The sequence below is a fragment of the Oculina patagonica genome, chromosome 3 (assembly GCF_052425735.1).
Source record: "Oculina patagonica isolate OP01 chromosome 3, crgOcupat, whole genome shotgun sequence".
NCBI classification, from domain to species: domain Eukaryota; kingdom Metazoa; phylum Cnidaria; class Anthozoa; order Scleractinia; family Oculinidae; genus Oculina; species Oculina patagonica.
The window spans coordinates 12,407,386-12,419,910 of record NC_135760.1 but is presented as its reverse complement, the minus strand read 5'-3'; the positions used below and the strand labels follow the sequence as shown (position 1 = coordinate 12,419,910).

Here is a 12,525-nt window from a genome sequence, read left to right as displayed (position 1 = left end):
CCTCTTTTTCCTGGCTTGTATTGTTTTTATAGAAGAAAAGGGAAAGTCCTTTGTCAAAGCTTGCCCTTATAATAAAACACAAATGCATTTACGATTTTGGAAATTTTTCTGATTGTTTACGGTGGACGTTCTTAATCATAGCCTCACATCTGTAATGATTATTGATAAAATAACGTTCGAAAAAAGGCTGCAACACAGAATTATTTTTACAAGACTTAAACTTTATTTATTTCCAGTGATCTTTTTTTTATTCCTTCATTATAATTCTATGTGCGCAACAGCGCACCTTTACTTGGATATTAATCTAAATGTACAAAAATCTTCTGATAAAAATTCATTTGAAAGAATGAAACTGTACTCCATCATGATAGTGCAGTCTAAATTTCTATTTCAACAATGATACAACTAGCCTGTTACGTTTATATTTTATGATAAGTCACTCAGTAACGTAAGCGGCTGAAGCGGCTGCGCATTTTGCCTTTGCACAGATGTCAGACTGTTCCTCAATGGCTCAGACGGGTTTTATCTGGTGGGACAAAGAAAAGAGATTAACAACCTAGGTTCACTAACGCATTATTTCTGCTTCTCAAACAATGGCTACGTATTTAGTCAGAGTTCCTGTGTTGCCTTTTCTTTTTAAAGTTGCAGCTTGATCTTGTAGTTATGGAATTCTGTATTTATAGACCTTCAGGTTGCTGCTTCAGGTTGCTCTTCAGGTTGTTCCGATTTGTAAACCGTAGAACACACCCAAGCGCGACGCGCGCGATTGAGTAAACGCAGATAACGACGAATCACACTCGCGCGACTCGCGAGTTGCACTCGCTTTCGTGAATTGAAAATAACTGAGGCTCGTGAAAGTACAAAGGTTCGCCATGGGAATTAAAACGATTGACTTGAAGCTTAGGAACATAACATACAACTTCATTGTGCCTAAATACTTCACCTACGACAAACCGCTAAATAAATTTCAAAATCATGTTTCATCTCCAAACGAATTCCAGAGTTCTAATGAGTTGACGTCACAGTGAAAATTAATTGTAAATCAATTACGCGTTTCAGTCGTGGAGACACATGAGACACATCGTGGAGGCATATACTGAGTAGTTACTTACCGGGTTGTGTGTCTATTCCTCGACGAGCTTCATCTGGGTGAAGGAAGAACGACAAAATCAATTACTTTCCTTTTCATATAAATAAATTAACCAGCAAACAAAAAATTTTAAAATATTTTAAATAAAATCGTTGGAAGCCTTACAGTTCCACAGGAAATCCATGATCTTGGTTGGAATCTTCAGGCCTCTTTTCTGCGCTTCACTCACTCCTAATTAAATGAATAGAGTAAGATTTGAGCAAAAATTCAAACTCGACGTTAACCTTTCTTTGTTACCAACTATGGACATTATTTAAGAAATTACGACAAAAGCACTTTGAGAGAAAAAAAGTTTTCTTTCGCCTTTTCTTTTTATCTTCCATTGTCGGAAACGTTAACATTGAAAGTTAAGAAAGGAGAAAAAATGCTAGTCGTTTCTTTGTGCTGCAAAGGCTCTGCAGTTTGTGAAAGAAAATTACTTGTCGACTTACTTGATTTTAGCTTCTCTGCCAACAGGTCCATGAGGTATCGCTTACGCAATTCGGCGTCTGTCAGCCCTGTGTTCAAAAGCCGTACAGTTAACATCAACTTGCTAATTTTCAAACCCTTTTAGTCCCAAGCTCAATAATGAAGAATTTGGTGAAAAATCAAGTCAAGTTTGAATTGCATTTAGTTAATACAGTAGCCTGTTCTAGGCACTCGATTGGTGGTGAACGAAAAGCTTAGTTATGAAAACCAAGAAAGGCGAGAGTTGGAGCGAGAAGGATCTGGCAATGAAGAAGGGCCGGAAGGGTTTGTTATACAGTATTTCCATTCAAGGTAATCTTCCACTTCTACTAAAAAGGGCTTTCAATGAGCGACAAGTGATATATTGAAGTCTGTGTCAGACCCACAGATTTGGAGGAAGAATGGTAACCAGACAAGAGTGGATTAGCTTTCATCTGGTTGCATTGTCTAACACGAGTCAGTTATGACTTAGGGGGTCGGCTCTACATGAGGATTGGGTTCCTCCCTGCCGACACCCATTTGCAATATTATTATTATTTTATTTTCTCTTTTTAATTGCAATAAAGTTGTTAAAAATAAATAACACTGTTATTGACTGGTCCATACCACTTTTGCCGTGAATCAAGTCCTCAGTTTCTTTATCGTTCAACTGTTGATGGACGCCGTTGTACGACCGAACATCGACATCTGCAATGATAACATAAGAACATGAATTCGTGTTTAGTTTTAAAGGGTCATGTCACAGATATAATAAGTCACCTTTTCAGTGCGATGCGCGAAATTCCCTTGCAATAAACCAAAAATGAACAAGGTTTGCTAGAATTGAAGAAGAGGGTTTCGAGCAACACGACGAATTTGAAAAATTTCGACCAAACTTTTCAACTTGTAACACTCCTGGCACAGCCCAGTCACCACCAAACACGTTTTTCTAACAAGGAATGCCACTTGGTTAAAAAAATTTCAGTTATCGTCCACCGCAATGCTTGACACAAAATGTATTGAAAAAAGAACACTGAGAGTTACGAATTAGAGATATGCATGCACCCTACCTGGCTTTTCTGGCGCAGGCAGCACGTGTGGGACTTTCACAGGCTTGTTATCTGATGAGAAGGAAAACTAACATTCATTACACCGGCACGACAATTGGATACTAGGTTATTCCGTTGTCTGAACAAAAGTTCAAAGATAACAATCTTTTGCTGCTTACCTGGGAGCCATGTTCCTCTGGAAAGCGCCATGCGTTCCGCTCTAGTCATTTCTGAGAAGCGACAACAAAGAAAGCTCAAAATGAAAACAACTTCACACTTACTTTTCATTACGCCATCTTACTTCTGAGCAGACATCGCGTGTTGGTGTATACGTATACGTATACGTGCAGGTCTCTCTCATGCCATCTATTTCTACCTATTTTATTGTGCGCGCAATTCAACATCTAAAATACATTTTTTAAACATTCCAAAGTATTATGGCACCTCGGATTAAGGTCTTACCAGATGGTATCCCTCTCAACGCTTCGATTGGGTCAGAATTTGGTAAAAATCCTCCTCGGTTCCACGAAGAATCATCTGAGGAAAAAGATGAAGTATGAGTGAGAGTTACCGAATCATAAAAACCCCAGGGCGAATAAAACAACATTTGAACTACGACTGCAATGTTGCTCTTGGTTTTGAACTTGAACTTTTTTTTGTTTTTCATGAATATGGTTAGAAAATTGCTCCGCCCGCTTCTAGCAAAAAAAAAAAAACTAGTCGTGGCGGGGGCAAGGGTTAACATCGCACAAAGGGTAAACCAAATTTGACAAAATGAATGTGTGAAGGAGACCTGAAATCAATAAAATGATCTTGGTATGTGTTGGTGATGCAGTTGCTCTAAAAAGGTTTCAAGGCTACAACAGGATTCTTCAAAATCCATGATCTTCTCCGTTGTTTGCGTGTCAAGGTTTTATAGCTGATCAAGCAATGCATCAGTATCACCCATGTCATGGGATTGAACCCGTTGTAGCCCTCTGTGAAATGTCCCAAATTCGTATATTGACTGAGTTGTAGGTACGATCACAGAAGATCTGAATTAACATTCTACTTACTTGGAGGATTGTCATAACCTTTTCTGTAGTAGCCATCTGAAAACAAGGAATTGAAAAACAAACATAAATGAGGATTGTGGTAGAACACTCGACGATGGTGGGGTCTGAAACACTAGTCATTTGAACGGTATAAATGTCGATAAAAAAGACAGGTGAAATAATCAATATTAAGAAATTTGCTTACTGTATGTTCTTCTAATAGGGGCTTCAGGAAAGTCTGTTAGAAGAAAAAACAAAAGCAATTACTTGGACGTCTAACTCACTTTACAGAAGCGTCTTGATGAGGGTCAAGAGTGAAGAGAACAAACAGCGGGCAAGGTTTGAGAAATGTTTACCCTTCGTGAACGTGCGCTAAAGGCTTTTGATTTCTTATTGCTTGTCAAAAACAAGTTGCCACATCATTTAATGTTACTTGGCAACTTCCTAGCCAAAACTCGCGTTCTCGGAGATTGAACAACTAGCCAATCATTACAGAGGCGACTGATGATAACGGTATAAACAAGCAACCAATGAAAAGCGCTGAAAATCATGTAACCAATGAGGTAAGCGAGAGAAAACAAGTGACAGGTAGCAGCGCGGGAAAACAAGTTAACGATGGTAAGCTTAGAAAAACATGTAACCAATGCCAAACGCCTAAGCGATAAGCGCAGAATTATTTTCTATACTGAGCGATACCCAAAAATATCACAAGAACTTACGTTGCCGTGGTTTAGGAAAAGACGGGTAGTCCGCGTATTTATAGTCAGCACCTGGGAGAAATGCAGACAAACGTGTCAATCAACACAAGTGACGTAATCACTCCAATTGAACAATGCACATAACCGTTGACAAGCGCGGGAATGTGTAGTTAGCAATACATCTGATTGGCGGAACCATGCTTTTTCTTAGGGCTGGTTCCCACTAACGACGTAAACGAAATCGAAGCATAAGAACCTTTCGATCTAGTGGAAATCAAAACAACGGAAGCGACGGAAGCAGAATCGGAAGAAAAGGAAATCTTCTGATCCTTACGATTCCGATTCCGTCGCGCTTCCAATTACGATTGCGACTCCGTTTTTTGATTTCCACTAGAACAAAGGCTACTTACGCTTCCGACTCCGACTCCGCTTCTGAATAAGTCACTAGTGGGAACCAGCCGGTAGCCAAAGCACAACCGGCCAAGGTAACTCATCGAAAATCGTCGAAAAGCGCTTTGTCGAAAGTTAGGGTTGGCAATGAATTAAATATTTTAGCTTCTCACAAGCAGATCTGAGACCAACATCACATTGGTTCTTATGTACTTACGTATTTTAGGGAGTGGCGAAAATCGTGAATCAGCAGTTTCTAAAAATTAAAGCGACAAACATTAGTTGGTTAAAGTAGCCGAGTTTTTGTTTTTGTTTGCAGATTTTTGCGTTATTTCCTGGTTCCGCAGAAATTCTCACTATTAATTATTTTTATTATTTTTTTTTTACTTATACTAGTTCCCATTGTTTTTATAATGTGTCTTAATTATTGTCATGCGCTTTTTACATGAGCCTCTGGCTCGGATAGAGAGGGCAGCCTCATCCCGCGTCATGACTTTAATAACTTGATTGATTGATTGATTGATTGATTGATTGATTGATTGATTGATTGATTGATTGATTGATTGAACAGAAAGCAATTCTACTCAGTTCTGAAATGAGGCAAGCTATGGCTCTATGACATTCCAAAATTTGAAAAAAAAAACGAAACATAGATAATTAGACGATCCTGATCGTTAGAGACGATTCTAATCCGTATTGGTTGGTCCGCTCAACGGAACGTAAAGTGAAGCTCAAATGCAACATTCTGATTTACGGCCAAGAAATGCAGTAATTTATGGACGGTAACAAAGTTCATTGTTCTACAGCGTATAAAGTCGTAAAAAATACACACCCATAAGTCTTCTGTAGGCTGCAGTGTCCTTAAAGCCTGGAATCAAAAAATAAATAATCCAAATGGTTAAAACATGCTACAGAGGTTTTATATTGAGTGCTGTAAAACCAAGCCAAAGGAGCCACGACCCTCGCCACTCTGAACATCCACAAAGGATACAAACAATCCAGTGATCCAATCAAAACTCAAAGCAAATACATGTAGCCGGCACGAAGCGAGGGAAAACGTATGCCAGCGAGTTGCTAGGGGTTTTGGTTTACCTATGATTGGTGTTTGCGTATCAAAATCCAGGCCTCCCTCCTTGGTTGGAGAGCTTTGCACATGGCGTTGTGAGCCTGTTGAACTCGGTAAGTCCGCGTTTCGCCCTCCTCTTTCCCAGGGCCACGCGTATTTTTTAAATGACATGACGTAGTGCCTCCGTTCTGCCGACCACGTGACCAAAAGAAACGGAGGCTCTGGGAACGAGAATGGCGTTTCTCCGCCTAACCATCAAACTCCGCGCTCCCTGTTTTTCCCTCTTTCGCCAACCAAACGCAACGTGGCCTGGGGACGAGGCAGTCATGCCAGCATTGCGCGCTAACAACACGTCAGGTCGCTTAGCAACGTTTTTACAAATCCCGCTGGCTTCTAATACCGATTGTCTGTCTAAAGAGCTGAGTGTAACTTACTTAGTTTGGGGAGACCACGACTTGATAAGTCTTCTCTTTCGATATCTAAAAAATAGAGCAAACCACCACATGTTAGTGGAAAATCAAGTGATCTATAAACTGAAGTCACTAAATAAATTAAGTGAGTAATGATAATACTGATGATTTAATAAACTGTAATAACGGATAATTTCTTTCACGCGCCAGATATTTTCACATTACTCATTACTTACCAGCATCTGTACTGTCACGGTGAGGAATTTCAGGAGGAGCTGTTTAATAAAGGAAAGAAAAGGGCAGAATTTACATTATTAGTACAGGAATCAGAGAACAAGCTTGTTAACAAAACAAAACAAAGTTTTCTTCAAATCAAAGTAAACTTCAAATAGCAGAACACCAGATATACAAACTTTAATATAAAACTGAAATCGTTTTCAATGCGATCGCGGTCTTACCTGGTTTAACAGGCTTGTTAGGAGGCACGGCTGGATCTGAAGAGGCTGCCAAAGATAAACTTACTCAGTGTGTTGTTTCGAATTTTTGGTACGTGTATTAAAATACCATGTTTCATGCAACGAAAACTTCGTGCTGCCCTGTAATACTACTTGTGAGAAAGTTGGACTACGTAGCTGTGAGGTTAATGTGCCGGACCACATTCATACCTAATACGTAGCAAAACTATTTAGTCTGTCGTCATAACTACTCTGCCGGATTCCAGAGGTGTTTTTATTTCTAAATCAGATCTGAGTCTCTTATCGCTCGCTTGGGCCGTCGTCGCGGCTTTCTGGAGAAGAAAGGAAACCTCTGAGCGACTAGGGTGCGTCATAACAACCGCAATCTCGGACAGCGCAGGCAGGTACTTGCGATCACATTATTCCAGTCCCTGCACTCTCTCTTCCGCGCGCCTCCTATAAAGAGCGCGCGGTAGTGAGAGTTCAGGGACTGGACTAGCGATCGCCTGAGCAGTATGTTAAGTTTCTCGGCTATATAACGGTGCTGACACATGGACAGACATGTTGGTAGTGACTCGCGTCATATTTCATACCCACAGAGCACTTACTGCTATCTGCTGTCTTCTCGGTCTCTGCTTCTGTCTTGTCGGTTTCATCTTTCTTTTGCTCAGTCTCTGTCACGCCTGCAAAGACGGGAATCCGGCCCTTCAGTGTGTGACTGTTATGTTTTAAATAAGCTACTAATTTTAAAATAACATACGTACAAAGCCTGCTTCGTTAGCAAACAGTAAACAAAAGTGATTTCGCCATAAGTGCAAGTGAAGAACAATAAAGAAAGTCAAACAGTTAAAGATTAGTCAAGGTACTTACTCTTTTCAAGCGCTTCGAGTTTTTCTTTCGAGACATCCTTCGTTTTTTCTGTAATTTCCTTGGGCACTGTGGGGAAGACAAAAATGTTAAAAGGGTACAATGCCACGAGAAGTAAGATCTCGGTGTATCTTCTATGTACAAGATTACATAAAGATTAATTTCGGGGGTGGAAGCGGAATCATTTGACTATGGATATTCATGATTCCTGTCTTTTTTGCCCCGATGATTCATGATTCATTTATAAATTTTATTCGATATTCATGATTCATTTTTCATTCTTTTCATCCAGCTTTCAAAATAACGTGTTATCAGTTTCTGTTGTTTTTCACTTACAGGCTGGTTGCGCATTCCAGTTCCCTGCTTAGAGATTCTCCTTTTCCAAGTGGAGACTCTTCTGGCATGGAATTATACCGAAAAAACGATGTTAAATATTTTCAGTCGCTAAATTATTTCTAAATATTCACGGTGTGTAACATACTTGATCACTGTAAAGTTAGTAAAGGATGAAGATGTGAAGGCAAGGGTAAATTCGTGTTTCCATTGCTTTCGTTAGGGGGGTCTGGGGGCATGCTCCCCCAGAAAATTTTGAAAATTAGATGCTCAGAAATGCGATTTCAGGCCATTTGTGGAGTACATTTTTTAAGAATTTAGTAAAACGACGCATCAGTTTAATTGTTGTTACATTCTATATTCCCAAGCCTACAATATCGATGGAAGCATTCATTTGTTATTCATGATTCTTTTAGTCATCTCTTGTTATTCATGATTTCCAAGTTTTAAACACAAAGATTCATGATTCCTACTAATTTTACAGCTACGATTCATGATTCATGATTCCGCTTCCACCCCCGAATTAATTACAGCTTCCTAAAATATAGCAATACTGACAGGCTCTATTTGTTTAGATAAAAATGTCATTTTATCGCCCTTTCAGTTTAAAACTAATATTTAAAATATCTTGTGATGAAAAGTATGGACAATTTTGAGATGAAGAAGTGGTTTTGATTGCCAAACAAGAATTTTTTAACAGGGTAGAGTAAAGAAACTTGTTCGAATGTGGATTTTGACCGCGACACCTTGTAAGTCACTTCTTACCGACAAAAACCTTTTCTAATTTTCTATTTTTTTAATTTTCTAATTTTCCAGAGAGAGTGGCTGTTTAATTGCACTAAATGTAGGGAAAGTCGATTTACCAGTCTGTGTGTCTTTCTCGGTATCCGCCTGCTCACTTGTCTTCTTTGTTGTTTCTAAACAAAATAAACAGTCAATAATAAATGCCTGTCATACCTCACCTGGCTTTTACTGAATGGTTGAGTGTTTCGAGCGAAAACAAGTTGGCAAAATTCACTTAAAGATCCTGTGAATTGTTTGGCCTGCTCAGCCAAACACTCCTGAGAGTCAGCGAGAGATTAACGAGAAATTGTAAATTGTGATCACAGACGTACGACTCACCTGACGCATCATTTTCCTGTGCAGTTAATTGTTCAAGTTCTGAAAAGAAAAGGGCAGCAATGTTTACTATGATTTCTTTACTAAAAATGTGCTTATTGCCTTCACGTGGATGCTTTTGTTTTCTTTTTGTTTGAGTGTTTAGTGATTCTCATATCCTTACTGTTTTACTTACAGTTTTGATAAGCGCCGCCTCTCCATTTAGCCCACCCCTCCCTTTCTTTTAGGATACTGAACTTTTATTAACAGCTGAGCAGTTTGTTATATTCAAAGGATTTGATCTGTTTATATTGTGTCGTAGGAAGAAGATGAAAAGAACTTTTAGGAGCGAAAAGAGAGAAGCATCAAGAAAGTTAAATACCACAATTTGGCGTTCGGTGGAGTGACAAGTTTAAGTCGCCATAAATAATTTGAAGTTTCTACGGACAAGGATTTTGTTCATCTTGTTCCTGAGTACGAATAAAGGTTACCCTCAGGCCTGTAACTAGGGAGAGTAGGGTAAAGGGTAGCTGGATAAAGGGATCATTCGCTTGTAGAATATCATCGCCCTCCTCTATGACTTTTATTTACGCGAGTTTAAGCGGAAAAAAAATCATGATGACGCCTTTCACGTATGGCAGCTACATTTGTTTTTGTTTACAACTTCGTCTTCAATCCTTCTGCGCGAGAAAGAAATCAGTCTAATATATGACCATTTGTGAAAGGATTTCTTTACACAGTTTCTGCTCTAAACACTTTTATTAAAAATTTGGGAGATGCTACTCAAGGAATGACATAAGTAATTTTCAGTTTCCGTGATGTGTGATAACTACTTCTATTTTGGCGCGTGTAAAAATTTTATCAGATTGAGCGATTAACTGGGCGATAAGTGAAAATCGTTTTAGCTTGTGCTCACTCCCTAGTATTTACTGAGTATTATCACGTCCTAGCATAAGTGACTTAAAACCAAGGAATGATTTTATACGTTGACAAAACGCAACTAGCGGTCAGATAAATTTGCTGTATAATCGCTAAAATTCCACAATACGTGAAAAAGGTAACTCACACACAAGCAGAACTCTCACTATGAGACAATGATCTATACATTTAAATATTTAGAACATGTTTGTGTTAGACACCTAAAGCTCTTTGTTGCCAGGTTTATTGACGTCAACCAAAATATTTACTTGAGAAATGCCCCCGCCTCTGCGAGTAATTTTTGCTTACTTTGCGGTACGCATAGTGTTCATAACAAAACCATAATTTCCCTCAATTTACGCGTAAATGGAGAACAGACTGAAATATTTTGCAGTCTCCAAAAATATGTGCCGCGCCTTCTCGTCTGAGCCAATCAATATCGAGGGGCTGGGCGCCATACGCCGTAATTGGATCCCGCGTCCCTCACAAAATGTCAAAAGGTGACATGAATTTTAGACATTTCACTGTGGGTAACAACATAACAAGCGAATTTGATACAAAAGAAGGAAAAGGGAAAATATATTTAGGCGTCCTGTAGATTTACTCGGCTTGAAGTAGAGATCTTCGTTAAAAAACGACTTTCTAATATTTTTGTTGTACATTTAGGCAGGACTAAATTCGTCCATATGATTTACAAATTATAAAGCCACGACTATGTCCCCTGCAAAATATCTTACAGTCTCTACCGGTATAGCGGTATTATTATATTCAACGATTGTTACTTGGCCGGCCGTTTGTTTTCTTCACTGACCCAGTAACTAACCGTTTACTTCAAAAACATGATTTCAGACAAATGCTTCTTTTTTACTAGCAGGTTTAGAAGTAGCATTGGGCCTGTATTAAAGCTAAAAGGTGGGTACTTACTTGTATGATCGGAATGAATACTTTTTAGAGAGAAATTATTTCACCTAACACCGCTAATACAGCACGTTCTAGATCTCGCCAACACACAGAAAATCGAGAGAAAAGATATATCGACAAAGTGATGGAGGAAATACTGTTTAGAACAATTTTAGATGATGATAATGATAAGAAAACCAGTGTTGTAGATCGTATGTGTTTTACGCTGTTTATAGTACAACGACTCACCTTTCTCTATCTCCTGTAGGCTAAGTTCTGGGCTCGGGCGCGCAGAAACCAGCGCAAGCATTAAAATCAAAACAAATCGACTCCACAACATCTTGAGTAGTGGTGAGGTATGAATGATCAATTCTTCGCGTCTCTTTTCTGACGCGCGACAGTCACCGATGTAATTCTGACCGACGCGAGTGATGCTAAGTGCTTATATAAATTTCGTTCAACGGTTTGCGCGGTTCATTTGACTGAACTGCAACTGGCCAATCACAGCCCGTTTAGATCCAACGGTATCCTGTTCAACATCACGATAATAATCCAATGACATGACCTCTTTCCAAAATTATTTAATTTATTAATCGGGCGGGGCCTGGGCCCGATTCATAATCTGTGTCAGATTTTGTCGTTTTTTTTTTGTCGGTAAATCGTTCCAGAACCTCGCGGCCCAGCCGATCCCTTGGTCACGGTCACGCAAGTTTTCATTACTTGCGAAATATTACGTTCAAATCGTACAAGTTTTAATGTTCACTCCCTGGAAGCTGTGTTACAAATTCATTCCCGTCTAATTTTACGAGTACTCTATGCTCTGTTAAACGCGAAATATATATATATTTTTGTGTCCGGCATTTAAGTCTTGACTTGGAGCGAGTACTGGAGATTCGCATTGCAAAATCTTGCTTTCTTTGCCATGTCCAAACTATTATTGTGAACGCAATACCAATTAATAAATTCCACGGCTCAGACACGCACAATTTGTACGGCTTCAAAACTTTCGAAATTCAAATACTTTTCGAAACATTTCTTGGTCTTATCTTGAAAAAAAAAAAAATCAATCTGAAACATCTTTTTGGAGATTCTTACGTTTGTCTCAGAGCGAGTACTAAATATTCAAATTGTGAAAGCTATTTTCGTAGTAAACACTACGTCATTCACGCAATTTTGTCTTCGCCGGAAACTGCAAGCGTCACTGCAGTGCATTTTTTTCAGCCAGACTCCACTTTAAAGAAATTTTATGAGGAAGAACTGTTTTATTGAAGCGTTTGACTCAGAGTGAAAACAAAACGCCGTATTACATACCCGGACTGTACTGAATACCGCAAAACAACGCAGTTTGACATGTACAAGTGGTGCAAGCTAAATAAAGAACCATTAGGTCATGACAGATTTCAAAACCGCAGTGAGCTGTGTTGTTGAGCCGGCTCTTCTGTCACGGTCACGCAAGAGTTAATATTTAATAGCGATCAGCTGATCACTCGCGTTTAACATGAACACTCTGCTCTCTGAAATGTATAATTTTGTTTCATTCCATATTTTACAAGAAGAGAGGGCTGAATATAATCACATAGAGAAAACAAAGACCGCTTGGACATGTCACGCGATCTCTCGCTTGTAGCTATAAATAATCATTCACCTATTTTCTGTTTGAATACTCTGCGCTCTGTTTGTGTGAAATACTTATTGTTGTGTTACTCAAGCGTTTGGCTCGGAGCAAGTACA

The 12,525-nt window shown here is 39.1% G+C and overlaps 1 protein-coding gene across 2 annotated transcripts; it reads right to left on the bottom strand.

Moving 5' to 3' along the window:
• Positions 1–200: 200 nt before the first annotated feature.
• Positions 201–11,219, bottom strand: LOC144646633 (uncharacterized). 2 transcript variants are annotated; one of them, XM_078506289.1, is made up of 21 exons: positions 11,044–11,219; positions 9,001–9,039; positions 8,742–8,795; positions 7,549–7,614; positions 7,287–7,361; positions 6,682–6,726; positions 6,460–6,498; positions 6,248–6,292; positions 5,580–5,615; positions 4,965–5,003; positions 4,379–4,429; positions 3,865–3,897; positions 3,681–3,716; positions 3,088–3,162; positions 2,805–2,855; positions 2,647–2,697; positions 2,204–2,284; positions 1,582–1,647; positions 1,256–1,321; positions 1,113–1,145; positions 201–526 (listed from the first exon to the last, which is right to left on the bottom strand). In XM_078506289.1, the coding sequence occupies exons 1-21, from the start codon at positions 11,132–11,134 to the stop codon at positions 504–506; spliced, it is 1,095 nt and encodes a 364-aa protein (XP_078362415.1). In that variant the 5' UTR covers positions 11,135–11,219; the 3' UTR covers positions 201–503. The 2 variants fall into 2 exon arrangements, with proteins under 2 accessions (XP_078362415.1, XP_078362416.1); XM_078506290.1 differs by lacking the exon at positions 2,204–2,284.
• Positions 11,220–12,525: the final 1,306 nt, after the last annotated feature.

What these genes read in the sequence shown, in the direction of transcription:
- LOC144646633 (XM_078506289.1), bottom strand. Translation starts at nt 11,134, where the DNA reads ATGTTGTGGAGTCGATTTGTTTTGATTTTAATGCTTGCGCTGGTTTCT. An exon ending in CCCTATTAGAAGAACATACA is followed by an intron (nt 3,717 to 3,864) that starts GTAAGCAAATTT and finishes CCTTGTTTTCAG; the next exon opens with ATGGCTACTACAGAAAAGGT. An exon ending in AGGTTATGACAATCCTCCAA is followed by an intron (nt 3,163 to 3,680) that starts GTAAGTAGAATG and finishes CTTTTTCCTCAG; the next exon opens with ATGATTCTTCGTGGAACCGA.